Raw genomic sequence first — 25830 nt, 5'->3', positions numbered from 1 at the left:
TCTTTTGCCCATTTAAGAGTTATTTATATATTCCACATACAGGTCCCTAGTCAGGTAGATAATTTGCAGTATTTTCTCTCATTTTATGGGCTTTTTTTAAAGCAGTGAACTGTTTTATAGCAGGTTTAGGTTTACAGAAAATAAATGGCAACTGGTCATTTCAACTTTCTGGATAGCACATTTGAATCACAAATGCTTTTAATCAGACATAGTAAAGTTTATCTAATTTTTTCTGTTTGTGCTTGTGCTTTTAGTGTCAAAGCCAAGAATCCATCATCAAGTTCAAGGTCTCAAAGATTATACCTATGTTTTCATCTGAGAATTTTATGGTTACTCTTATATTAAGGTTTTTAATCCACTTTGAGCTAAATTTTGTATATTTATGTGAAGTACAGGTGTAAGCATGAATACCCAGCTGTCCCAACAGATATATTTATTTTTAAAAACATCTGTTTTTCTGCTTAGACTACAAGTAAAAGGATTCTGTTCTGTTTTGTTCTCTGATATACCTGTCCCCAGCATGAGAAATTATCTGGCACATAGTAAGCGTTCAGTACATGTTGAATAAGCCCATGGTAATTAACTCAATAAATAGTAATTATTCTTGTTATTGTTGTTGTTAGTTTCACACTTCATCTCTACAGTCTTCAGCTCTCGTACTTTGGAATGCCCAGAACTAAACAGTGTCTCATACGCTCTCTACCTTCACTTTTCTTTGTAGAATCCAGTTCTTCCTCGTTATAATCCAGCCACTCTATGGGCAATCCCAGTCCTTCTGCCTCCTCCGAAGGACTCATGAGTCCTGGTTCTCTTACACTCTGCTCCTCCTGGCTCTCTTCTCTTCTAGAACTTCCTACCTCTGCATCACTCTAGCCTCTGACCTTCAAAGATCAGCCATCCTGGACAGTAACTAGCCAGTCACCTTAGCAATCCCAGGGGCTCTCCCGGATTCTTACCGTCCACAAGATGATGGCATTTGCCTTTGAGTTACCTACAAGGAGTATCAACTTTCACATTATCTCTATTTTAAAAATAATACTAAGTCCTAAGAGACTTACTCTAGTTGCCCGCAGGCCCCACAACTTGTTAGTGATAGTACCATGGCTAGGACCCAGATCTCCTCACTCCAGTTGGGAGGAACTCTGATGAACAAAGTTCTCCAGATTTTGGTTATCACTAAGAAAACTCTGTTTTTTCCTCTGGATGTTTGTCATTACGGCTCATGTCTAGATGTTTAAATGTTCCCTTTAAGGCTCATACAGTCATACATAAGTAAGGCTTTCCAGAGGAGTTGGATTCTAGAGTACGCAGTGATAGGATTAAGTGTGTGATGCTGAAATCAGGGGTATGTGATTACTACTAATGTAGCCCACTGATTGGTTTGTCATAGTTCTGGGAGTGGAAAATGGGAAGGCCCACCCTGGGACACAGAGGTGGTCCCTGCTGGTTGCTTGTCCTTTGCTGTCTTTCTGTGTGCCATGAACTGTTTCTTCTCTGTGGTGCCCCTCTCCCATGCCAACCTGCCTTGAAGCCAGTCAACTATGAACTGGAAACTCTACAGACTGTGAGCCAAATAAGACTTTCCTCCTTTAATTTTAGTTATTGGATATTTTATCTCAGCAACAAAAACAAGGAACTATGCCCAAATTTCTAGTCCTTTGCTTGCCATGCTGGTTTTTTTTTCCCCACAGTATCAGTTAACTTTTTGTTGGTATTGTAATGTGCCAGACATTATGCTGCTTTATACACATTATTTTTCTAATCTTTACTTATTTCTGAGGCCCTGAAAGGTTAATGAACTTTGCCCCAACTCACCAAGCTAATATATGATAGAGCTGAAACTCAAGCCCAGGGTTTAGGCAACCATACCTTATAGCACCTTCTTATAAGGACATCTCTGCTATGGGCTCATTTTTTACAAGGAAAAGCAAAACTGGCTGAACCTAGTGAGTGGAAAGCACAGCCATGGGGTTCTTCTTCATTCCAATGGTGAAGAAGGCTATGCATTGGTCCTTGTCCTCTCCTTTCTGAAACAGAGACCCTGAACAGCTCTGGGCCTGGAATCCTGTGATTTACATCTTCTGCATTCCCCCTTCTGGCCTCTTTTTCATTCTCTTCCTCTTCCTGATCCAGCCCTAAAGCCCTTTTTCCCTCCAACCCACCCCAAGACCAGCTTGCTACTCATTTTTCTGCCCCTATCTTCAGGCAGAAGAAGCCTGCAGCCTTCAGTGACCCCCGAGAAGAACAGGAATAGCTGGAGCCTGGATAAGAGCTCTGCATCCCCCGAACTGCAGTCATTATTTCACTTTAATTTGTGTCCCTTTGTCCCAATTTGTCCTTGTCATCACTCTCTGCAGCTTGCACATGGGCTGCAGCTCTCTCCTAATGAGCCACTCTTGGATATCGTCAGAGACGGACGCGCTTCCAGGGTCACCATTAGAGCCCCCTGTCTGCCTTCTAATCACAGAGTTGGTCACTAAACCTATTGCAACTCTCAGCAACTGGACATATAATGGAGATGGATCTGTCCCTCAGGATGGCTCTAAAAGCAGCACACATCAGTTAATAGTTTCTTCCTGTTGTTTTCTCCAAGGTAGAGCCTGAACTGGTGAAAGGGAAAATAAATGGCGTCCTTTTATGTGGTTACAAAAAATAAATACTTTTTCAAATAAAAAATATCATTTCTCAAAATGTGCAAGAAAGGGGGAATTCCCTGCATTCAGGATGTGGGGATACGAGAATCCTTAGCAAATTGGAGTTACAAGGGCCCCCGATGGTGGGGCAGGCAAAGTCTTTCTTGATTACAAGAATTAGCATTCTTTCTACTCTCTGTCCAATCGATATGCACACTCACTTGCAAAGTTTTAATTACTCTGAATCATTCTTTCAGCCCAGATTCCACTTAATTCTCCTTTAAATGGCCTATGTTGTCCTATTTATTTTTCTTAATTATCTTGTCTGATCTAATCCATCCCCCCTTTAACACTGCTGCCAATTCGGCTCCCATTATAATCTTCAATGAGAGGAATCAGTGTGTGAGTGAGTTGTGGGGCCGGGGTAAGTGAAGCAATTAGTAAGAAAAGAAGCAGCAAAGGAAGACAAAGAACACACTGCTAGCAGAGCTGGAGCTCAAAGCAGCAGTTCTTCTGTCAGACAAAGAGCTCTTTCCTAAGAGCGCACAGAGCTAATGGACTATATTTTCCTATGGAGAATTTTTTTAACTGATGATATTTCTTACCAAGTCTTTTTTCCTTGTACACTATACTTTAACAGAAAACATTAAGAAGAACTGTTCTCACAGCCCACAATTTCCATTTCCTTCCTGAAGCATTTGCTCTTTGAAATATTCTATGAGGCTCACATGCAAGTGTGTGGACACACACACACATCTGTCAGGTACTAGACCCTGCTATAAGCACTAGTACTTACTTAGCTAATTTAATTCTAGAAACAATTTCATCCTATGATCGAACAGTTGTATAGACTGATTAGTTTTCCCATAAATCATTTCCTTTTCCTCCTGGATGCAAGGCTGGACTACATTTCCCAGCTTCCTTGTCACTTAATTAACATGTGCCTGGGTTCCATCCCACAGAATTCAGGTCATATCTTGGCCTAACCCATAAATCTGTGCCAACTCTAGCATTTTCTCTCCTTTAGGTCAGATAGGGAGGAAGCTGGGGACTAAAGGGCTGGAGGGAGCCGGGGGAGCTGTGAGATGGAAAAGTCCTGAGCCTGAATCAAGCTGGAGGTTAGCTAAGCATCAGAGCCACCTGAGCAGGCACACCCACACCAGATTGTTTGATGACCAACATAAACTTGGACTGGGTAGCACTACTAAAATTTTGCAGCATTTAACCTATTCTGACTGGCACAACCCCCAAGCATAATTTTGAAATCGGGACCCAAAGTGTATACAGTGTCTCCTCCAAAATCAGGTGTTTTTTAAATGACTGAGCTGGGACTCACAGCCAGACCTCCTGGCTGAAACTATAGCTCCTGCCATCATGGCCCACCTGCTCCATCATCTCTTCTGCTGCTGCTTTCAAGAGAGAAAAAAATCTGCTGAGACAAGCAGTCATTTTTTACAGATGCGTTCACAGTTCATTGACGCTGTCCTAATTAGGACCTTAATGAAGATGGCTCTGGGGAAAAGAAAGCTGAGCAGGGAGATAATCGGGCCAGATCCTGGGCATAATAGGAAAGAGATGCTGCAAAGTCACCTTTAGGAACCACAAAGCAACCTTAGGGTAATGCAAACCCAAGCAGGCTGATGACAGGGACAGAGGACAGCTACACTGTGCTCACATTGGGAAAACATAGATTCAGTGTGGCCTCTACAAAGAAGGAAGCCATCACTGTGTAAGGAAGAATACTTGATGCGGTAGTTTTTCTATCACTGTTCTAAACACTTGAGATAATCTACCTAGAAAAAAAAGTGTATTTTGGCTCACAGTTTTGGATAAGTGCCCTATTGTTTGGGGAAGTGCATTATGGTAGAAACATATAGTAGAGAAAACCACTCACTTCACCATGATCCAGGAAATGAAAGAGAAAAAGAAGAAAGGTCAAGGCTGCCCTTCAAAGCCACATGCTCAGTGACCTAAAGTCCTCCCACCAGGCCTTACCTCTTAAAGGTTTCACTACCTCCCAATAGTTTCACCTTAGGGGAAAGCCTTTAAAACGTGTGCCTTCAAAAAAAAAAAAAAAAAAAAACACCCATAGCTCAAAATGTAGCATTTGGGAAGTCATATGCAGCTGGCACATAGCCGGCTCTCATATCTTCTCTTCCCCAGAATTATAGCATAAAACCGACCACTTCACTTTCCCAAGACCCACTATGATGTCTTACTGTTATCTATCCAGTCTCAACTCTCTTCTTTAAGGAGCGCACAGGAAGAGTGAGGGGAAGGCAAGTTATGCTTCAGCAGTTTGGACTAACTGGACCCCCAGAGCACAACATGCCACTCAGGTCTTTGCAAATGCTGCTCTCTTTGTGTGGCCTCCATCCCTAGGCCTCGCCTCCATGAAGCTCAAGTTCGGAATCATCTTTTGATTCAACCTCGAGTTTGACACCACTGCTCTTACCTGAGAGTTCCCTCTGCACAAACTTAGTAAAGTGTTTGTGAGACTTCATGGCCATTGTTTATTCTGATTTCCTACTGATCTATGCACTTTTGAGTGCCTAGTGTAGCACATACAACACAGTAGGACTTCAACAATGCTGCACAGATGTGTAAGCACATGGTTTAATAAGCAGAATATTGAAGAAAGATCATTTTGTATTGCAGTAGGTGGAATAATAGGTTCCCCCAAAATGGTAGCATTTTAATCCCTGGAAAATGTAACATGGAAAAAATGGAATTAAAATTGCCAATCAACTTACTTTAAGACAGAGAGATGATCCTGGATTATCCAGATGGCCCAGTGTAATCATGGATACTTAGAAAATGGATGAGGGAGGCTAAATGATCTGTGTCAGGATGGTGAAATGGGAGGGAGGTTTGTCATCAAGCCACTACTGACATCAAGGATAGACAAAGGCCACAGGACCAGGGAGCCAGGGAGCTCAGTGAAACCAGTTTCATCCTTCTGACCTCCAAAACTGTAAAGAGATTAATACAAAATCAATGTGAGATGTTTAACTTCTTTTAAGGCACTGTTTGTGAATAGAAAGGGAAACAGAAAACTAACACAGGTAATTTTAAATTGCTTGTAATGTTCCAAAGGAGACAACACCTAAACAAAGTATGTGCACACATGGAGTGAAGATCTATATGCAAAGAGCCTATGCTAACACCTTGAAGGATGCAGAGCCCTTCAGTGTGAATCTTGACCTTGAGGTCTATCTCTCCAAGGAACTGTGCTGGGGAGGAACTAACATAATGACCCAACACTAGAAGATGTTGGTGAAAAGCACTGAAAGAGGGGAATGAGAAAAGGAGGTAGAGCTTGAACTTGTAACTGAGCTGAACACAGCCATAGCACTACCACTTCTGTAAATGGGCCTTTGGAGGCCACTATCCAGTTTGAGCTCAGAATGAGACTGTCTGCATTTAAAACTGAGCTGCCCACCAGAGACAATGAGAATTCAGAACTGCTGAAGCCAAAGTCACACTCATCAAATTCTGTCATTTTACAGGTAGATTATGGAGACTCGGGGAGAGAAATACCATTTTTAAGTCCTCTTGACTTTCACGGAGCATTCAGTTTTCACACAACTGTGTCTTCTCAACCATAATTCAGTTGTGATGGCAGCACTGTTACAGATGTCATAGATGGTGTACGTGTGGCTGCCTAATCCCACTGTGCTATTTCTTGAAAGCAGAGGCTGAATGAATGAATGGATGAATGAAAAACCAGAACAGGGAAAATCAAATAAACAGACTTCCCACATGAGAGAAAAGAGAGAGTAATAACATTTTAATCCAGCAAATACTTATTAATTTATTATTTCAAAGGAAGCTAGATTTTATTAAATGCATGCTTTTTATTTATTTCAGAGCATATATCTTTCTATTCTGCTACACTGTAGGAATTACAAGTTGAAGTTCTCATTCTTTAAGTCACTTCCAGTTGTGTGACTTTGGCTAGTCTATTAACCCCTGGGTCTTAGTTTTCTTGTCTTGAAAGTACAGACAATAGCACCTATCTTATCAGATTGTTTGGAGGTGGTAAATAGCTTTGGCTTGGCCCCCTATGTCCAGCATGTAACAGATGCTCAATAAACAGCAACCCTCAGGAGTAGAACTAGCCCAGTTCCAGCTTCCAGATTCCTCCCAGTGCATCTTGGGAGAGCGATCTCTTCTCCACATCCCCCCTGCCCAGAGGTATAGATATCTCTGCTGTGTTGAAAAGCATGAGAAGACCCTGATTCACAGGATATCTGATCTTGAAAGAGATTCTCCCAGGCACTGTTCTATGGAATGACCTTCAAAAGTCTGCACTAGAAACTTCTGTCTCTCTATAGATAGTGCCCCAGTATCCATAAATGGTGGACACATGGCTAAGCCATAAAATATTAAATTTTTAAAAATAAGGCTACAACTATCTATACAGCGTGTCTTAATTTGATAAAGTATATAAACATTCAGATACATAAGTCAAAAAAATTTAAAAAGAAACGAAGTGAAATTTGTAATTTTCCCCTTCAACCACACAGAGTATGCTTGGCTTTTACTGACTGATTTTGCATTTATGTGTTTTGAAAATGCTTACAATGTACATGTGTTACTTTTGCAATGACAGATAGAGTGCAAGTGTGACGTAGTCATGTGCCTGTATATTCCTTAGGGGGAGGGCACGGTGAAGGACACACCTGTTGGCTGCTTTGTGTGCTGCTAGCCTGACACGGACACAACACCGCTTCTCTCCTCGCCTCGCTCTTGCACTCCTCCAGGGCTCTCTGCATTTCTGGTTCCACATATCTTCTCACTCATTGCCACCTAACGGGAACTCCCTGGGGCCTCTTAAACAGAAAGCATTCATTTCACCTCCTGGCTCACTTCCTCAGATCTCCCCCTGTCCAAAGGCATCCTGACTCAAACACTGTCTCCCACCCCTTCCAGCCCCATCCTGATTCCCAGTGACCCTGACTCCCCTTGTGCATCATTCAACTCCAGGCTGTCAAGTGTGAGACAAGGAAAGATGAAAATCAGGACTGTAGGCTGGAAGAAAAGGGAAAATAGAAAGAAATGTATAAAATTCAAATGAAGCATGACTAAATTTGCATAACCTTGGTATATCTGGGACAGTCTTCGCGAAAACATGAAGTTTCCGATGACAACAAGAGAATACAAGCAGTTCTTTTCCTCTCTGCATGGCCGGCTGTGGTAGGAGCCACAGTGCATCCAGGAGCACAGAAAAACAGTCTGTTCCCCGGTCTCAGACAGGAGGAACAACGTCCAGCCTTAGGGCAGCCGCGATGCTGCCCCGAGCCGCACCTGTGGGGAGCAGCTTCTCCTGGCCTTTCATATTCTCTGACTCATGGGTTCAATTAAACTTTCTATGGGACGTGAGCTTCTAATACCCTTGTTTTTGTGCTCCCAGCAGCAGCTGTCGAACTGACCTAAACACCCAGACTGGAGGCCCATTTATACCCCAAACGTACAAGGCACAGTGACAGAAATAAAGCACTTTTTATTCAAATCATATTAAAATAGAATTCTCTATAAAGTTTTCTCTGTCTCTTTCTCTGTCTCTGTCTCTCTCTCGCTCTCACTCATACCCTCTATTTCTTTCTTTTTAAACCTAGGCTATTTGTCTCTGTTCTTTTTGTTTCAGGAAAAAGAGTTGTCAAATGGAGCTTTCCACACTTGCCTGAAAAGGAGGCAAGAGCAGAAGTTGATCCTTGTTTCCACATCCGGTGTCAATGGCTGGCCTGGAATAAGTGTCACAGTCAGGTTTTTATAGTAACCAAGATTCCATTATGAATCTCTCTGTCTCTCTGTCTCTCTGTCTCTCTCTCTGTGTCTCTCTGAATTTGGCTCGGCTGCTGATGGTTTATATTGGTGGGAGGAGGCAAATACATGAGATGCACTCACTTTATAGGGATGCAGTTTATCAAGGAATAAGGAATTTTCCCTGTTCCCAAAGGGTTCCAGGGAGACAGGTGGGGTGAGTCCCACAGGTGGAGCCTTGCTCCCTTTATAGGGCTCTTCTCAAGACCCTAAGAAGTAGGTAGGATGGTGAAGAAGAATACTCTATGGAAAATAGTCTTCCCATGATTAAAGTCCTACTGGACAAAGTGCTCATGATGGAAATCTCCCTGTTGTTCCATCCTGGAAGAGACAAAGAGCAGATTATTCTACAGATTGATGTGAAGCAGAGCTTACTCCACTGAGGCTCAGTTAACTGGGTACAAAAGAGCTAACATCTGAGAATGGACAGAAGCCAGCAAACCACAGGCACAGTGAGCTCCCAGAGTCCTGCTTCAGGGAGGAGAATGAGAAAAGTGTCCACCACAGCCAGCAAACTCCTTGCTAACTGGCCACTGCCCAAGCTTAGCTGCAGACCTTCCCACCCTGAACCATTCCTTTCTGCTTCCAGAGCCTCTGGGAAAGACCGAACCACAGGATCTTGTAATAGCAGCTGCTGAAATTCAGCAACCTGGGCACTCTCCATGTCTATCACCACAGGATCTCTGTGCCCAGCTGGTCTTGTCCTATCCATAACTCCAGGCACACACATATCTCACCAGCCTGTGTCACCAGTCTGTGGTCCCCAGCTAGTGCTTCTCTGTCATCTCTATCCAAGACTGTTGTCCTAACCATGACAGGGAGCTGAGGGATGAAGCACTCCCCCTCAGGATTGCAGGAGAGGACAGAGGTCACCCCTCCTTCCAACAACAGCCCTAGGCTCTTCTGGGCCTGATGGAGTTCCTGGATGTGGCTAGCAAGTGAGACCCAAAAGATGGAGACTGAGTCCAGAGTTTAAAGCAGAGCATCAGTGCCCACCGGTCTGCACCATACACTTAGTAGTGCCTACCGGGTATACTTTGCCAGCTGGCAATGCCACACTGCACCATGTCTCTGGAACTACCCTGCACCAGCCTGACAGCACACTGTACCCTGACCAGTCAGTGACACTGCCCTACACCCAGTTTGGCCAGTGATACAACCCTACACCCTCTACCCCATACCAGCCAGTGAGAGCACCCTGCACTCTGCCAGGCCTGTGATACCACTCTGTATACTGAATCATCCTGTGGTGCCAACCTGTACCTGGACCACTGGCAACACCACCATGCATTCTGGATTAAAGCCTGTGACACCTTCCTGCATCCTGTACCAAACTGTACTCTGATCAGACTGTGATCCTGGCCTGTGACATGCACCAGTCCATGACACCACCCTATACCCAGCTGGGACACTCTCTCTACCCTGACCAGCCTCTGCTCTCACTCCTCAGTTCTGCATCAGCCTCTAGCATCAGCCCAGTACCTGGGACCAAGCCATGAGGAAGAAACTTCCTCGGACCAGGCATAGAGTGTGAGGGAGCTACTGTGGAAGCCTGGGCGAGGAGGTTCCTGGTGTCACGGCGCTAATGTCCAGGCTGCTCTTTGGTGCCTTTTGTCACCATTTGCACTGCAGCGTGTGTCCTTAGGTTCCACTCCCTAGAACAGGAGGAGCTGGGAATGCACATGACACTGTGCTCCATCTGTGGTGATTCATGTGCAGAGGATTCCTGCCCTAGACAGATGATCTTACAGATTTAAAAGTTAGAAATTTGCTGAAGACATTCACTGTATGGGACCCACTGTGATCCTGCAGGGGTTCATCAGGCACTGTGCCAAGGCTACTATCCACCCAGCCTTGCTCCCCGTGGCTGGCTGTAGCATGCATGTACATAAGCACATACACACACACACACAACACACACACACACACACACACACACACACACACACACACACACACAACAGAGAGGCTGCAGATAACTGCTAGGAAACTGTTTCCAAAGTATTTTAAAATATTTGATTTAAACCACTTAGTGGCCGACATCTGTAATCACATCACTCTGGGAGGCTGAGGCGAGGGGATCTCAAGTTTGAGCCTACAATCATTGTAGTGACTTTGTGAGACTCTGCCTCAAAATAAAGAATAAAAGTGGATCCAGGGATGTAATTCAGTGTAAAGACTGTGGGTTCAATTCTCAAAACTGAAAAGAAAAATCTAATATGCATTATATTCCCAACAATTATTAAGCACTAGATAGAGTGTGAACACACATTTATAGCACGGCATTTGCTATACCCAAGACAACCAGCTTATTAGATCGTGACTGCTTTTTTCTCCATATTCCTGCCCTAGTTTCCAAAAATATCAGCCTTAATCATTTCTTGCTCTGTGTTCATTTGACATCAATGAATTCTTTCACACCGGTAACATCTATGGCTCACAAAGCTTTAATTCTCAAAGGGGTGTTATAAATCTCTTTTTGTTCTTTTAAATCTTCAATTGATTTTTCTTAGAAGGTGGGATCTAGAGAAGCAGGAATTTCCTGTGCATGAATCTTCAAATGGAAAGATTAAACGAAATGTGCAGATTCTCTGGACAGGGGAGCAGAAGCTAGATGAGAAGGAAATAGTGAGATTCTAAGACCCTGTGGAAATAAGAAAGCATGAGCCCTATATTTTTAAATTCAGTTTTGGCTGGACAGTGTATTAGAAACAGAATCACTGACTTATTAAGGAGTAAATAAAGAACCTTGAGAGAATGGAAGATCTACACCTTACTTTGAAAGAACAACTCCTGGCCAGTGTGACTTGTCTGAGAAAAAGAATATTAAGAACTATTGACATATCTCCTTCATTAATTAAAGCTAAAATGCTACATATTTCTTACCATATGGTCATAAAGTTGATTTTATGCCGGGGAGAGAGAGAATGGTGGCAATAGTGGTGCTGTATCAACCTTACCGGTGGCACAGGAACACAAAAAACTCACAAAGTGGAAGGAACCAACATTTATCAGCCAGCTGTGACCCAGAGTAGTTATGTACTCAGAATCTGGGCCATGAATAGTGGGGGAGAGGAGATTTTATAATATAGCTTAAATTGGGTTGGGCTAGGTCAGGGTTGAGCAAAGCAGAATTTTACAAAAGCTGAAGTCTGAAGGTGTTGTGTCCTGAGGTTAGAAGTCTTATGGAGACAGAAGTTAATTGGGACGTCTTGTGGCTACAAGACAAGCTCAGGCCATTACCCACTGGAAGGGGTTGTGGGGCCTTATACCCTAAGGCAGGAAGTGGAGGTTGGTAAAAATATGGGCCAAGGGGCTTAAAGTCTTGACTTTCCTTGTTAGTGGTAGTGGTGGTGGTGACGGTGGTGGTGATGGTGGTGATGGTGGTGATGGTGGTGATGGTGTTGGTGGTGATGTTGGTGGTGATGGTGGTTGTGATGGTGGTGATGGTGGTGGTGACAGTGGTGGAACAATTAATTCTGTACACACCAAGCTCCTTGTCTCACAAACTTGAAGAATGAAATCACAGACAAAAGGAGGCAGTTAGGAGAGTATTTATTAAGAAGAAGAAAAAGTACTTTAGTCACCAGGAGGGTATTCCAAATGGAAGTCTAAATTATCTTCTTTGTCCTACTCTTATATGAATAAAGAAAACCACAGGAAAAAGTTAGTTATGAAAGTTCAAAGAAAATCAAGTATTTTGTATTATGAATGTTCCTTGAAGTCCATTCTGGAGGTAGGGAGGATCTACCAACTAACACTCTGCAAAATGACTTTTTTCCTAGGCAGAGGGGCCGGTATCTCTCCATGTTTACTAGCCCTGGCATGTTTCACAGAAGAATCTTTTTTCTGTGTTGTTATTTTTAAGTTTAACCAGCTCCATAACTTGAGTTAGTTTTCAACTTGGTGTGTACTACTTTTTTTATCTGACACTTTTATTCCCTCTTGCTACTTATAAGCTAACTTAACAATTACAGTAATGTTTGTTTGTTTTCTAAAGAGTCAAACAGCTTTTTGGTAATAATGTGAGGATAACGCGCTTGTGATCTTGAGACAAGTTTGCTTCTTAAAACTACCTTTGCTAAAACAATAGTGGGAGAAGACTACATTTGTTAAAATTCTAACTAAAACTTATGAGTTGACTTTGCTCAGAAATCTAGATGATAATTAACTCACTGTGGCATTACTCACCTATTTATTTCAGGCTCTATCAAAGGATTTTACAAATTTCCCCAAATTCAGGAAATTAGCTAATATCACATTTTTCATTGTGAAAGTATATTAGTAGTAAACTAAAGAGGCTGTAAGCGATTAGCTTTAAAATTGCTAGAGTCACCATCTGTTTGTCCATTACATTTCACTCAGGCGAGGAGGCTGTGTGCTTCAACGATGGAGCAGAGGTATTTAAGCCTGGTATAGACAATGCTCAGGCCCTGGAGAAAAAAGGACAACCAGGGATCATAAGATGGCCATGACGCCATGTTGAAGCCTGGTTCTCCCTGGAAAAGACCCAAAATTCCAGAGCCGTATGGGCTGCAGTAAAGAAAAGGGCAGACCCAAGTTGCATGCTTGTGGCTGCAGTCTGAAGTAATGGTGGGGAGGGTTAGACAGAGCTGCTCTGTAACTTTAGTTTGGGACAGATTGAGTGGAAGAGGCAGCAAAGCTTCTGCTGTGGAGCTGACGAGAGGGGAGCAGCTTTAAGAGTGGTGTGGTTCTCCAAGGATGCTAGCGTGACTGTCCCCAAGGGCCCCTGAGAGCACCAGGGACATCTTTCAGGAAACCCAGAGCTAATGTAGGATGGGAGGACAATGGCTTTTGCAAGTCACACTGAGAATTAGGAGTCTCTGGACCAGAAGGAGGGAATGGCAGGGCCACAGCTCAGAACTCTTAACTCCAAAGCACAGAAGCAAGCACAGAATTACTTTCCTAGAAGGTTTCGGTGACTCTTCATACTCAAAGTCATGAAGTAGTAAACATCTGTCCTGATAACTGCTGTAGGTAAATCCCAGTGCAAGCTGTTCCCAGAATCCCCACAGTGGAGTCAGTGAGTATTTCACGTGGCTGCCAAGGGAACAGGTTCCTCGCCAACTAAAGCCAGTCATGCAGGACCTTCAAGAGTCCTGACCAATGAAGGCTGGAAGTAGACCATGACCAGGGAAGCAGAAATCCATGTAGGACTTCGGACAAGTAATAGTGGGATTTGAGAGCAGAGAAGGTGACCAACACTCCCCTCCTAGCTCACAGACCTGGCTAGTCAGAGCTGCAGAAAGAAACTCACAGCTTCTGGGAAACCTGGGGCCAAGGAGCTTCCTGCACTACTAACCAAACACAGCGGAGAATTACAGATTTCCACTTAGGACACCAAAGTCAGATTCCACTGCCACTCCTTGAAGCTTCAGTGTAGCAGGAAGAGATATTTAATGTAGGTGAAAGGAATGCATTCCAAACTGCTGGGAGAGGCCAAAACCATGAGCTGTACAAACACTCTATGTTTATTTTCCCCTATGAATGCTTGCCTGTGTTAAGGTTTAATTTTGAGTCCCAATAAGATTAATAATAGTGATTAGAACAATTATAACAATATACTCTAGTAAAAGTTATTTCAAACTTAAGAATCATTTCTTTGGAGAGAGAGAGAACATGGTGGACAGACAACAGCAACTACTGAACGCTCTCTAAAGGCTCGGCTCAGAGGCCAGGAATGATACGGACTAAGGAGATACGAACCAGTAGAGATATGCTCTGCTGACTCAGGAACGAACTGGGCTGAGAGAATCCAACTTGGAATACAGTCCTGGCGCTAAAATAGGAACAGAAAAATCTCGGTGTGGAGGCTCAACTCCGCACCATTGGAAACCGCAGTTTGGATTTCCCGCTGCCCGGCGGCTGGCGCCTCCACAGCGGCTCGGCAAGGAGAGACGCGACCGCCGAGCTCTGGGAACGGGAGTCTGGGAACGGAGTTCCCGCGCCATCGGAAACCGCGGTTTAGATTTCCCGCCGCCAGGCGCCCGGCTACCTCCATAGGGGCTCGGCAAGGAGAGACGCGCAGAGGCTTGGGAACGGGAGTCTGCGAACGGAGTCGGAAACGCGACGGACAGGGAGGAAGGCTGACTGGTGGCGAGGTGAGCGAGGAACTGACTCCCTACCGCAGTTTGACTCCAGCGGAGGTTTTTCTGGGCGCGGGCAGTCCTGTAAGAGCAGGGCGCGGTGGCAACTGCAGCCGCACGTTTCCCTCTCGGACGGGATTGGTGAAAGGTGCCTGGCCGGAGGGACGCTGCTGGTGGACTCCCTAGGCTGGCCTAACCCAGATCCCAGAGCCTGACGGTGGCCCGGAGGAGCGACCGACTCCCGCGTAGGCTGCCTCCTCCGCAACTCCCTGGGGCGCAGCAGTGAGCGGGAACAACTAACCAGTGCAATTTGATCAAGCTGTGGCTGACAGGCAGGGAAGCCGGGCCTCCTGTGTAAGATTACATTTTATAAGGAACAGAAAATATGGGGAAGGGAAGCAACAAAAAAGGCTCCTCGACCCCCAATCCTGAGAATCAGGCAATAGTGGACACTGCACCAATATACATTAAGCGCCATTTAGAGAGCCTCATAGACCAATTCAGGAATGAAGTTATCAATGACCTGAAGCTAGAAGTATGCAGAATAGTTAGAGAAATGCTAAGCACCACCCAGGAAAAAGCAGATGGTGGAATGGAAGAACAGAAAAAGAGGGGAGAATTGCTTGATGGAGAAAACAGAGAAAGCATTGAGTATGTGAAGCAGGTGCAAAGGGACTATCAAGAAATCAAGAAGTCTACCCAAGACTGGCATAACAGCTTGAAAGAAACTAAGGACAGACTATCTGAATTGGAGGGCAGACTTGAAACATGGGAGAATGAAATGAAAAACTTCTTAAAAATAACAAAGAAACACACAGCAATAATACAAAGACAAGAAGATGATAAGAGGAGCCATAACTTAAGGATTAAGAACATAAAAGAAGAAGTAGGGACACAAACAAGTGAACTACAAAAGCTACTCACAGAAATAATCCAGGAGAATTTTCCTAATTTAGCAAAAGGTAAAGATACTCAAATGTATGAGGCATACAGGACCCCAGCTACCTACAACCCTAACAGAGAAACACCCAGGCATATAATAATAAAAATTCCAGAAATTCAATACAAGAACAGAATATTAAAAGCTGTAAGAGACAAGAAACAGATCACTTACAAGGGAAGACCCATCAGAATTATAGCAGATTTCTCTTCACAAACCATCAAATCACGAAGAGCATGGGGAGAAATAATTCAAGCTTTGAAAGATAATAATCTCCAGCCAAGATTGAGATATCCTGCACAACTGTCCCTGGAAATTGATGGAAAAACGAGGTGCTTCCAAGATAAAGAGGAACTGGGGGAATTTGCAACCACCAATTCAACCCTACAGAAAGTATTGCAGGATATTCTAAAAAAAGAAAAATACAAAGAACCCAGAAATAGGGGCGGGGAGGCCACAACGAATGGAGCAGAGAACAAAATGAAGAAGACAAACTGACAGCTACTGACAGAAAAAGAGCTCAACAGAAATGAGACAGAGAAGATTGGATGATAGGAACAGCTTTTTTTGGAGAAAATGACATCTTAATAGGTAATGCTGATTTAGTACCATCTTGTTTTGAAGTCTCATCTAGCTTTTGTTCTTCTGTCTCCAATGGTCTAAACAGGTTGTATCTTATTGGATTTTGCTATGTACGATAGTATAAGAAAAAACCTTTTAAAGACAAGGAGATTATACAGAGACCATTGCTCATTTTCTGTTAGTCGATTCTAAATGCTCTATAATGCTGTCATTCTCTTAAATGGATTTACATTGTTTTGATATACTTAATGCTACAGTATATGAAGTTGTACTCAAGGACTTCAGGGAGGGAGTCAATATGGTAACTATTTTTGGGTCAGGATTAGCTGGTGGTGAAACACTATTCTGCTTAAATGGTTATGTTTTGATCTGCCCTGTTTCGCTGTTATGCCCTCTTTTTTCTCAATCTCCACTCCATTATTTACTTTTTTATTTTTATCCATTTAATTAAAGGGAAAAATATAGCAGGATATAATATAGTAACCCACTTTGACTTTCTATTATCTCGATTTGAAGCCCTGTATTACTCTCACCATCTTGTTTTTGACTGAGGTTCCTATATTCTGTTTTGCTGGATAGTATCAGGTTCGAAAGTTTAGGCATCAGCTGAGAAGATAATGAGATTCATTATAACGCCCATTCTCGTTGACTTTTATCTACTTTTGAAGACCTACAATATCTCCAATGTTTTGGTTTTGTCGGTTTTATTCTTTATGGTTTTGTTCAATTGTATTACAACTAATGATATAGGCAATTCTATTAGAAATAGCGGGAGGCATTATGGTAACCATTGTTGATCACCTTGTATTATGTTTTTATATTATCTATTATGTCCACCCTTTTGACTTGACCGATTCTGTTCTGTTATGTCACATTTGGTTTTACTCTCTTCCAAAAAAGCAACAAGAACCGTGGGAGCAATGAAACCCAAAATGTGTAATAGTCACTGTACAAAAGAGAGGAAAAGAAAGTGCTCTAAAATATATAACTGCATGTATATTTAAATGTATAAGATAGAAAATGATATCACAGAGTTTTATTGGATCATTGAACAGAACTGTTTGCAGTATCATTGTTGGAATGTCCACTCTACAAGCTTTAATTTTGTGACTTGAACAATTATCTCTAAGATGGCAATATGTAATCCATTAACTAGTGATTTCCTACTGTGCATTTTTTTATTCTGTAAATCTGTATAACTTGTACCCCTTCACTGTTTTTTTTTTCTTTCTTTTCTTTTCTCCTTAAATAAAAATTAAAAAAAAAAGAAAGAAAAAAAAAGAATCATTTCTTTGGACTCAGCATTTATTTAGCTCAGCAGCACAAGCGCCTGCCTTGCAAGCACACAATCAGGAGTTCGATCCCTGGTACCAAAAAAAAAATCATTTATTTCTGAAATTACCCATTTATTGCTTTTGGGTCACTGTTGATCTCAGGTAACTGTACCTGTAGAAAGAAAAACTATACATGAGGAACTTACATATGCTTAGGAAGCAGTTTTTATTTGGATTTAAGTCTTTTTATTTTGAAACATTTCAGACTTAAAGAAAAGTTGTAAGCATAGTACAAAGAATTCTTGTATACTCTTCACTATTCATCCAGATTCATTTATTTTATCATCCCTGGCTCTATCTATCATCTATCTATCATTTATTCCTCAGAGATAATGTCCCATTCCCCAACCAACTCAGTGACCATAAATTTTTTATAAAGGATTTTATTCTTTTACAGAGTCACAGTACAAGAATCAAAATCAGAAAAATAACACAGGTACAGTACTATTTTCTAATCAACAAATCCTACTGAAACATCATCAATTTTACACTGCTCTTCTTTCTAACCAAAGCAACTTCCTCTAGGTCTGGGATCCATCCCAGCCCCGCATATTACACTTAGCTGTCCTGCCCTTTTAGTCTCCTTTAATACGAAACAGCTCCTCAATGCCTCCTTTGCCTTCTATGACTTTAACACTTTTGAAGCATAGGACCATTTCTTCTGAAGAATGTTCCTTAGTTTGGGGTTAATTGATGTTTTGCAAGACTCTAAGGCCAAGTTCTATGTTGTGGGCAGGAGCACTGGAACGGTTTTGTACTTTTTGGTATGCTGAATCAGGAAGCAAATGAAGCCATCTGTCCAGCACTCGGTGATGTTTATGTTGGTCACTCAGGTAAGGCTGTGTCTGCCAGCTTTCTCCCCCATGAAAGTCCTATTTCCCCTTTGCAGTTAAGGAATGTCTTTGGGAGGGTTACCTTGGCACTGTGTGTGTCCTGTTTCTCCTCACACACTCATCTTCACACCCATTGGTGATTGTCACAGAAACCATTTCAACTAAGGTGTGTGCCAAATGGTGGTTTTCTAATTCCACATGGGTTAGTTGGTGCTCTACTGTAAGGAAGAGCTTCCCTCACTCAGTCACCTAAAGAACTCACAGATTCTTATCTGATTATATGGTTTACAATCTACTGTGGTCATTATTGATCTTAATGCTCAACTAGTCCCAGCATTGGCCAGTAGGGAAGACTTTCAACTGAGTTTCTGTGGTTTGTACATGTCCCTGTCAACCTGCGAGCAGCTCCTTCCTTTCTAATTTAGGAGTACGTCCAGCCAGAGAAAGTAGGTATTTCTCCAGGAAACTCTAATTTGTTTTACTGAAATATATTTAGAAACCAAGATCTAGAATTTGGAAGCTGCATACTAAGTACACACACACACTCTGTGTGTGTGTTTGTGTGTGTTTTCATTTAAAACAAAAATATAGCTAGGTTCATTTGTTTTATTTATAATCCATTTTAGATTTCTCTCTACCTCTGATTTTATGTATTTATATTTTGAGCAATGAAGTATTATTTTAAATGTCAAAACTATAGAAAAATACCACTCCCCTTGCCTCCCTTCTAGTTTGTTCTTTGTTTGTTTGGTTTTGGTTTTTGCTTTTCACTTTTTTTGAGACAGCTTCACTATGTAGCCCTGGCTGCCCTCACTCATGGCCACACTCCTGCCTCAGACTCCCTGATTCTACAGGCATACACCACCATGCCTAACATCTGCCTTTCCCTGTACCCCAATCTTTCACACCCCATTCCCAACCACCACAGCCACTCTTTGTAGCCAATTTTAGTTTCTGGTTTATTTTTCTTATGCTTTATTTTTACAGAAATTAACAGACACGTGTATATTTTCCCCTTATCTCCTACCAAAAACATACACAATACAAGCACCATTTTTCTTTTCACCTTACAAAATACACTGGAAATTATACTATCAATTTAAGAAAAAAGAGATTTCAATATATTTTTAGTTGGTATTTATCTGGAATAAGTTTAAGCATCTTTTCGTATATCTAAGGCCATGTGTATTTTGTCTTATTTAGTGCATGCCTTTATAAAACTTTGTTAACAATTACATTTTCCATTCAATTACCAGGCAGGTTCCAGAAGTTATGCACTTGGTTAACATTTATTCCACCCCTTAATGTTTTCATAACAAAACTGTATCATGACCATGCTTTAATTCTTGAGGTACATGTATTCACTCTGAAGTTTTTACCAGAAAGTATACTTATGACTTACATACTTTCAAAGCTCATTTTGAAACATCTTAATCAATTTAATTCTATGATAAACCACTGGTGTCTTTTCTGTCTGATGCCTAAGGAAAACTGGATGATCCCCAGAATCACTCCTACAGTCACTGTGACGTGGGCTAAGGAGAAAACGGCTTTTTGAGTAAGGGACCCCCACCCTCTCTCCACCTTGGAGCCCCCTCTGCCAGCCTCCAAAAGCTCACCAAATATTGAAAGCTCTGGACATTTCTTTTCAACCAACTAACTGGGGATAGAGGAGGGTTTATCAAGTGAACATTTGTAAGAATCCTGGACATTAATTTTCTTTTTTTTTTTCTGGATAATAATTTTCACCTGAAGCCATTTTTTTTTTGCCTTGGTAAGAGATGGCTCTCATTTTCCCCATAACTTTCATGGGTAGTAGGGAGAAATAGGTGAAATCAAGCACTAACTGTCACAGCCTACTCAGAGGAAATCAAAAGGACCAGATTTTTCTGCCATTCTCTGTGCACCATTCCTTGCCAAGCTGGCCATTGAACCAGGACTGCTGCGGAGCATGGAAGGAGGAATCTGTTAGAGCTAAATGTCTGTTTGCTGCATCTTTCTGGGCAGTGGGAGGAGGAGGAGCTGTACTGCTGTGGGCATGAGGAGCACCCTGCCTGTCACGAGGAGCAGCCCCAGATGATCTGGGGTGCCTCCAAGCAGGTGAGCCAGGAAGGAAGTCTGGGACCTCAGCAGCTGTGAGGAGGGAAGGCTAAACAGAGTTGGCGGAAATCAAAGACAAACTTTACTCTCTCCCACAGAACTGCCAGATGATGCTGGTTATTTCAGGAGCTTTCCAAGAATGGCATTGATGCGTATCACGATTTCCCAAGGGAAGTGGGGAAAAGACACCAGAGCTTCTGCTCCTTCCGCAGCAGCACAGACAACCTGACACGTGCTAAGCTTCCCGTGCTCTACATGGCATGCCGATGTCACAGTGAACACACACACTCACCTTCCACCCTGCACCCTCTCTGCTTTGAGAAGTGCCGGGGTAGGAGCCATTCCAGCTGCAAAAACCAGTTGTCCCACACTCAGGCTGTCCCAGGCTCACAGCACGTTGGTCTGGCTCAAGTTTCCAAGGGTGTACTGTATTTCCCACACCTGCGCAGTGCAGGTCTGCAGCACAGGCACATAGGTGCCAGAGGGCTCCCTCCTAATTTCCAGGCACCGATGTGTGTCCCTGTTGACCATGGCTCCTCCCTAGAGGGGAGGAGAGACAGAGCCAAGGTGTTGAAATTTCTCCTGAAACCAATTGCTTCTTTTCTTCATGGAGGCTTAACCAACATTCAGACAGAAACCTTATGGGCATGAGTACAGTGCTAGACCCAGGATTGACTTCTCATTCCCCACATACAAACCACATGGCCTTAGGCAGATTACCTAACCTCTTCAAATCTCCATTTCCTCATCTGTGAAATGGGTTTAGAACTAATGTTGAAGTTGAAATTTGAAGTACAAGGCCCTGGGCTTACTACCCAGCACCTCTAAAAAAAAGAAGGTGAAAGAAAAGGTAAAATTAAGCTCCACATTGTTTGGGAATTTTGTCGTTGACACACGAAAGAAGTGCAAGAAATCCGAGTTCAACTCTGCAGTTACTTCTCATGGGGAAGCGGGAGAAGGGGCTTCCTCTGTTCTCATGTGCTCCTCCGACCTCCGAGCTCCTTTCTGTACCTTTGGCTGAGGGATCCCATCCTCTGTCCAACACACCACCTGTCTGGGGCCTTCCCTCTGTTCTCAAGCAAGCCACTCTGCACGCCTTCTCAGAACGTCACTTCGTGACTGGGCTGACGACGCTCCTTTCCCTGCCCATGCTCTGCTGCCACCATCCGAGTTCTCAGCGCTCACTGCGAGTTCTAGTGAGAAACCCTGTCACACTCGGCGCATGGTTGCTAAGGTTTCTGACATCAAGCAGGAGCACACTCTCATCCCCATGTCTCTGGCTTCCTTCGATCCAACACCTTTTTGTCTCTCATCTCTTCCAACTGCAAAGTGAACCCCTACAAATTTGGCTGCCCTGAACCTCCCTGAGCCCCCATTCTCTCTTACTCAGGGCATCTCCACAACTCCCAGGGCATTTCCTCTGCCACTCCACAATGCCCTTCTCTTAGTAACTGCTACCAACTGCAGAGAAACTGGCAGGGAACCCAGCTCAGCAAGTCTTGCTCACTGATGCCCACCAGCGCCTGGCCACAAGAGTGGGCTTGCTACTCGTCCAGGTCTCCACAGCACGCCCTGTCCTTCCATCCCACCCCATACCCTCTCACCAGATGTCAACAACATCATACTTCCACTCCGTCTGCATTTTACCTGAAAGCCACAAGCTGTCCACACCTGCAGCCTCACAGTGACCTCAAAAGAGCCACTATTTGCAGCAGCCTCTCCGTGCTTGGAGCCCAGTGCCCTGGATGTAAGACCTACCTTCTGTCTGATAGTTTCTCTCTTAACAGATTCTTTTTGTATGGCCTTTAAATATATCCCAATGTCATAATATTACAAGCAGGAAAAAAAGAACCCAAAGCTTAATTCTCCATCCTTCTCAACCAACATTTGGTGCCTACTCCAATGCCCCAACCCCATTTCAGAATCAAATTCCCAAGTGACAAGGTAATAACACACAGTGGCTAAGATTCTGTGCTTCAGTTCTGTACAATTACTGCACTGTGTGACTCGGAAAATTATTTGTCTCCTCCATGCTTTCATTCCTTTACAGAAGAAAAAAGTTGATATTTAGCCCAATATCTGTCATGTGTTCACAACCCCTGGCAATTACAATTATTATGACTTGTTAGAAAAAAACTAATGTCCTGTTTTCTGTTTTCTCCCAATTTCTGTTTGACAATTGTCCTTAATGTTGGCTGGCTTATGCTTATCTTTTAACTTAGAAAATATAGCTTTAGAAATTAGTAATACTTACAATTGGATGATACTGTGTATTTTTTAAAACTTACCTTTATATTATGGGTCTTTCTCATTTAATTTTGAAAATGTATTTTGAGAATATTATTTGAATGGTTATACAATATTCAGTAAACAAAAATCTGTTGTACCCCTGGATATTTTCATTTTTCCTAGTGATTTTCTATGGTGAGAACAAGGTTGGCCTACATGCTGAACTATTTCTTAAGTTAAGATACTGTTCTAAAAGAGAATTAGTATTTTTAGAGGGGTCACAATTAGGGTTTCATTAGTGGCAGAGCAAGTTGCTCCTGGGCCTGCACTCAAGGCTCACCCACAACCTTAGTGTCTGTGGGTACCTTCAACACCTGAGCACAGAGCTGTCTTCCTCAAAGCCCCCCAAAGCCCCTTCTTTGTACTGAGATCACCTACTCCACCTCTGCCTTACTCCAGCTGCATCACCACACCCGACCCTGGGCCTCTCCTCTCAAAGTTCACATGTACCAGGGCATCTCAGAGCTCTGCACCTCTCCAACCTGGCTCCCCTGGTCACTGGCACAGTTCCCTTACAGTCCCAGGAGTCCCAAACCTCTTGTGGCCAATCAAAACACAGAACCTGAGGCAGGAAGCAAAAGGGATTAACTAGCTGTTTGGGTTGCTTTCCTCATTGATGAGCCAAAATACACAGTACTCAAAGTTAAAGGAGAAGAGGTTCATTGTAGTTCACAGTTAATAGAGGTTTCAGTCCATAGTTGGCTGACTTCAAGGTAGAGTGGTACAGCAGAGAGAAATACTGCAACGGAAAAACAGTTCATGGTGGGCAGAAGACAGCAAAGTAGCAAAGTTGTAAAAAGCAGCAAATGATGACAGCAGCCCTCTTTCTGCCCTTTATATGCTATCCAATATTACATGCCTTTAGGGCAGGTAGCACTCAGACCCAGGGTGGGCCTTCCCATTATTCATGCCAGAACTATGCCAAATCCATCAGGGAACTGTTTAAGTAATCACATGTCCTTAATTCTACACCCACCATAGATCCAGCCACCTCTGGAAAGCCCCCACTATGACCACATGAAGCTTTGGGGACATTTCTAGAGATAAGCCAGAACATAGCTCATCTGTCTTTTACTTTTGGGAATATCTTTGGCAGGTTTTCAGTAAAATGAATTTGTAAGCTGTGCCTACAAAGTAAACTGAACACAAGTGGGACCAATGTTCAACCAAAATCATTTTCACATCTGAAAACATGTGGCATAAGACAGACAGGAAAGGATTGTGCTGGAGAAACTGACTCAAGACAAACTTAAAATTAAATAATATGCCAAGAACTACTAGATCACCTTCCTCATTAATTTACAAAGTTCTTGACATGGTGTCCATGGAAAAGGACCTAGGCTGTATTTTAGTGGCAGGCAGAATGTCCCTAGAGATCCTGCAGTCCAAGTCTCATACTGCTATTCACTGCTATTCTGTTTACTAAGTCCAGGCACCTGAGAAGATAATCTCTTAAAATTCCCTGGGGAGAAAACTTCCCCAAAATTTGGGATGCATGATTCTTCAGGATAAGTAACATCTTAAATTCCCAAGAGATTTAAGATAAAATACAAATGTTAATGAAGTCAAACTTATAATACTTGTTCAAGATTCTCTGTGTATTAACTATTTTTAAATTGTTGTATTTAAGAAAAATTGGCATCTTACAAATTAGCCTTGTGTTACCAGTTTAAAAATGTGTAACTGGGTAATTAGATGTATGATTTTATGTGGAGGTTTTATTTTGTAAACACGTTTGAAATATTTGAGAGATCAAAAAATATTTAAATCAGTAGATATAAAGTCAGATACTTGAAGTTCTTAAGAAGGGAAAGATAATATTTTAAATTTGTAAATAGACCCCATAATCATTGTTATGGTTTGTGTCTAGATGTCCCTCCAACATGTCATATGCTCATAGATGAGGTTTTTGGGAGGTAGCTAAATCATGTGTGTGATGGTGGATTAGGGTGTGTGCTACTGGGGTTAAGAGTGTATGATAATTAAATTAGTCTGGTGATTGGTTTAGCATAGTACTGGGGATGGAAAATGCGAAGATCTACCCTGATTGTGGATGTTACCATCCAATAGGCTTGTAGGCTGGATGGGATAAAAGAGAAAGTTCTGCTTCACTGCTACCTAACTACCCTGCCATGGACTGTTTCTCCTCTGTTATGCTGCCCTGCCTTGGAGTCAGCCAACTATAGACTCTACAGATAATGAGCTAAAATAAACCTCTTTCAACTTGCAGGTGCCAGCTATTTTCTCAGCAATGAGAAAAGTAACTAAGAAAATGATTAATAAAATCTAATTTATTAAATTATAAAACTTCTTATAAAAATGATTGTTAAAACTTACCTATAGGTAAGATACTAAGACTGTCACAGATATCAAAAACATTTAGCCAGCGAGGTCCATCACATGCTCCATACGCTCTGACAGAGAATGCACTGTCATGCCAGTCCACCCATTCTTTTCCAGAACAGCTCAGACTGTTGGACTGTTTGAACTCCTGTCCTGTGTTAAGTTAGGACCAGCCTCCATCATCACCTGCCACTGATTTAAGTCAGCCTTCCTATGACTTCTGCTCCAGGTTTGATCTGGACTGACACCGAAGGCCCTTGGAGTAGCCTGCTGGCCTGCTTGCCACACTGTGGCTGTTGAGGGTAAACCTTTAAGAGGAAGGCCTGGTGTGAACTCTTCCAGGCTTGAGTGCAGCCCTTTGCAAGGGACTGTGAGACCCTGGACCTTTCCTCTTTCTCTTCTGCTTTACCTGGATACCCAGCATGCTGCACACCTCATCATGGCCCCAAAGAGTGGGGCCAACAATCAGGGCCTAGACCTTCCAAAATTGTGTGTCAAGATGAACCACTGTTTCAATCTGCTTATCTCAGAGCACTCAGCATCGTGATGGAAAACTAACTAACACAGCTCTCTTCTGCAAGAAGACAGCAACATCTTCCTCCACATCCATTCTCCAAGTCAAAACTCCAGTGACCATCTACTGATATCTGTCACGTTCCAGGTGTTGTGGCAAATGCTGGGGGATAAAACAACATACTTTGCTGGAGGTCCTGCCCTCCAGCTCACAGCCGAGTGGTGGAGAGGAGCAAGTGAGCAGGCAGTTACAAGAGAGGATAAGAAAGTTGAGAAGCAGAGCCCCAAGAGCACACAGGGTACCCCATTCTCCTGTAGCTCACGCACTCT

The 25830-nt window shown here is 42.8% G+C and overlaps 1 protein-coding gene across 2 annotated transcripts in view; it reads right to left on the bottom strand.

The window, feature by feature from the left end:
• Positions 1–17325: 17325 nt before the first annotated feature.
• Positions 17326–25830, bottom strand: part of Galnt8 (polypeptide N-acetylgalactosaminyltransferase 8) — a 41175-nt gene continuing 32670 nt past the window's right edge. The window contains exons 11-12 of one of the 2 annotated variants that reach the window (XR_010043676.1): positions 20648–20895; positions 17326–17534 (exon numbers count right to left, since the gene is read on the bottom strand). Coding sequence is in view for 1 of the 2 variants with exons in the window: in XM_063237722.1 (XP_063093792.1) it covers positions 20743–20895 (153 nt within the window). In the remaining variant the exon portion in view is untranslated. Of the gene's footprint in view, positions 17535–17569; positions 20896–25830 lie in introns of those variants that run through there. The other variant, XM_063237722.1, reaches the window with a different exon arrangement.

The sequence above is a fragment of the Cavia porcellus genome, unplaced genomic scaffold, assembly GCF_034190915.1.
Source record: "Cavia porcellus strain 051 isolate PalLab524CR breed Dunkin Hartley unplaced genomic scaffold, mCavPor4.1 scaffold_27, whole genome shotgun sequence".
In the NCBI taxonomy this organism is placed as follows: Eukaryota; Metazoa; Chordata; class Mammalia; order Rodentia; family Caviidae; genus Cavia; species Cavia porcellus.
Note: the sequence above shows the minus strand (reverse complement) of the source record. Positions and strands in the feature narration are given on the sequence as shown.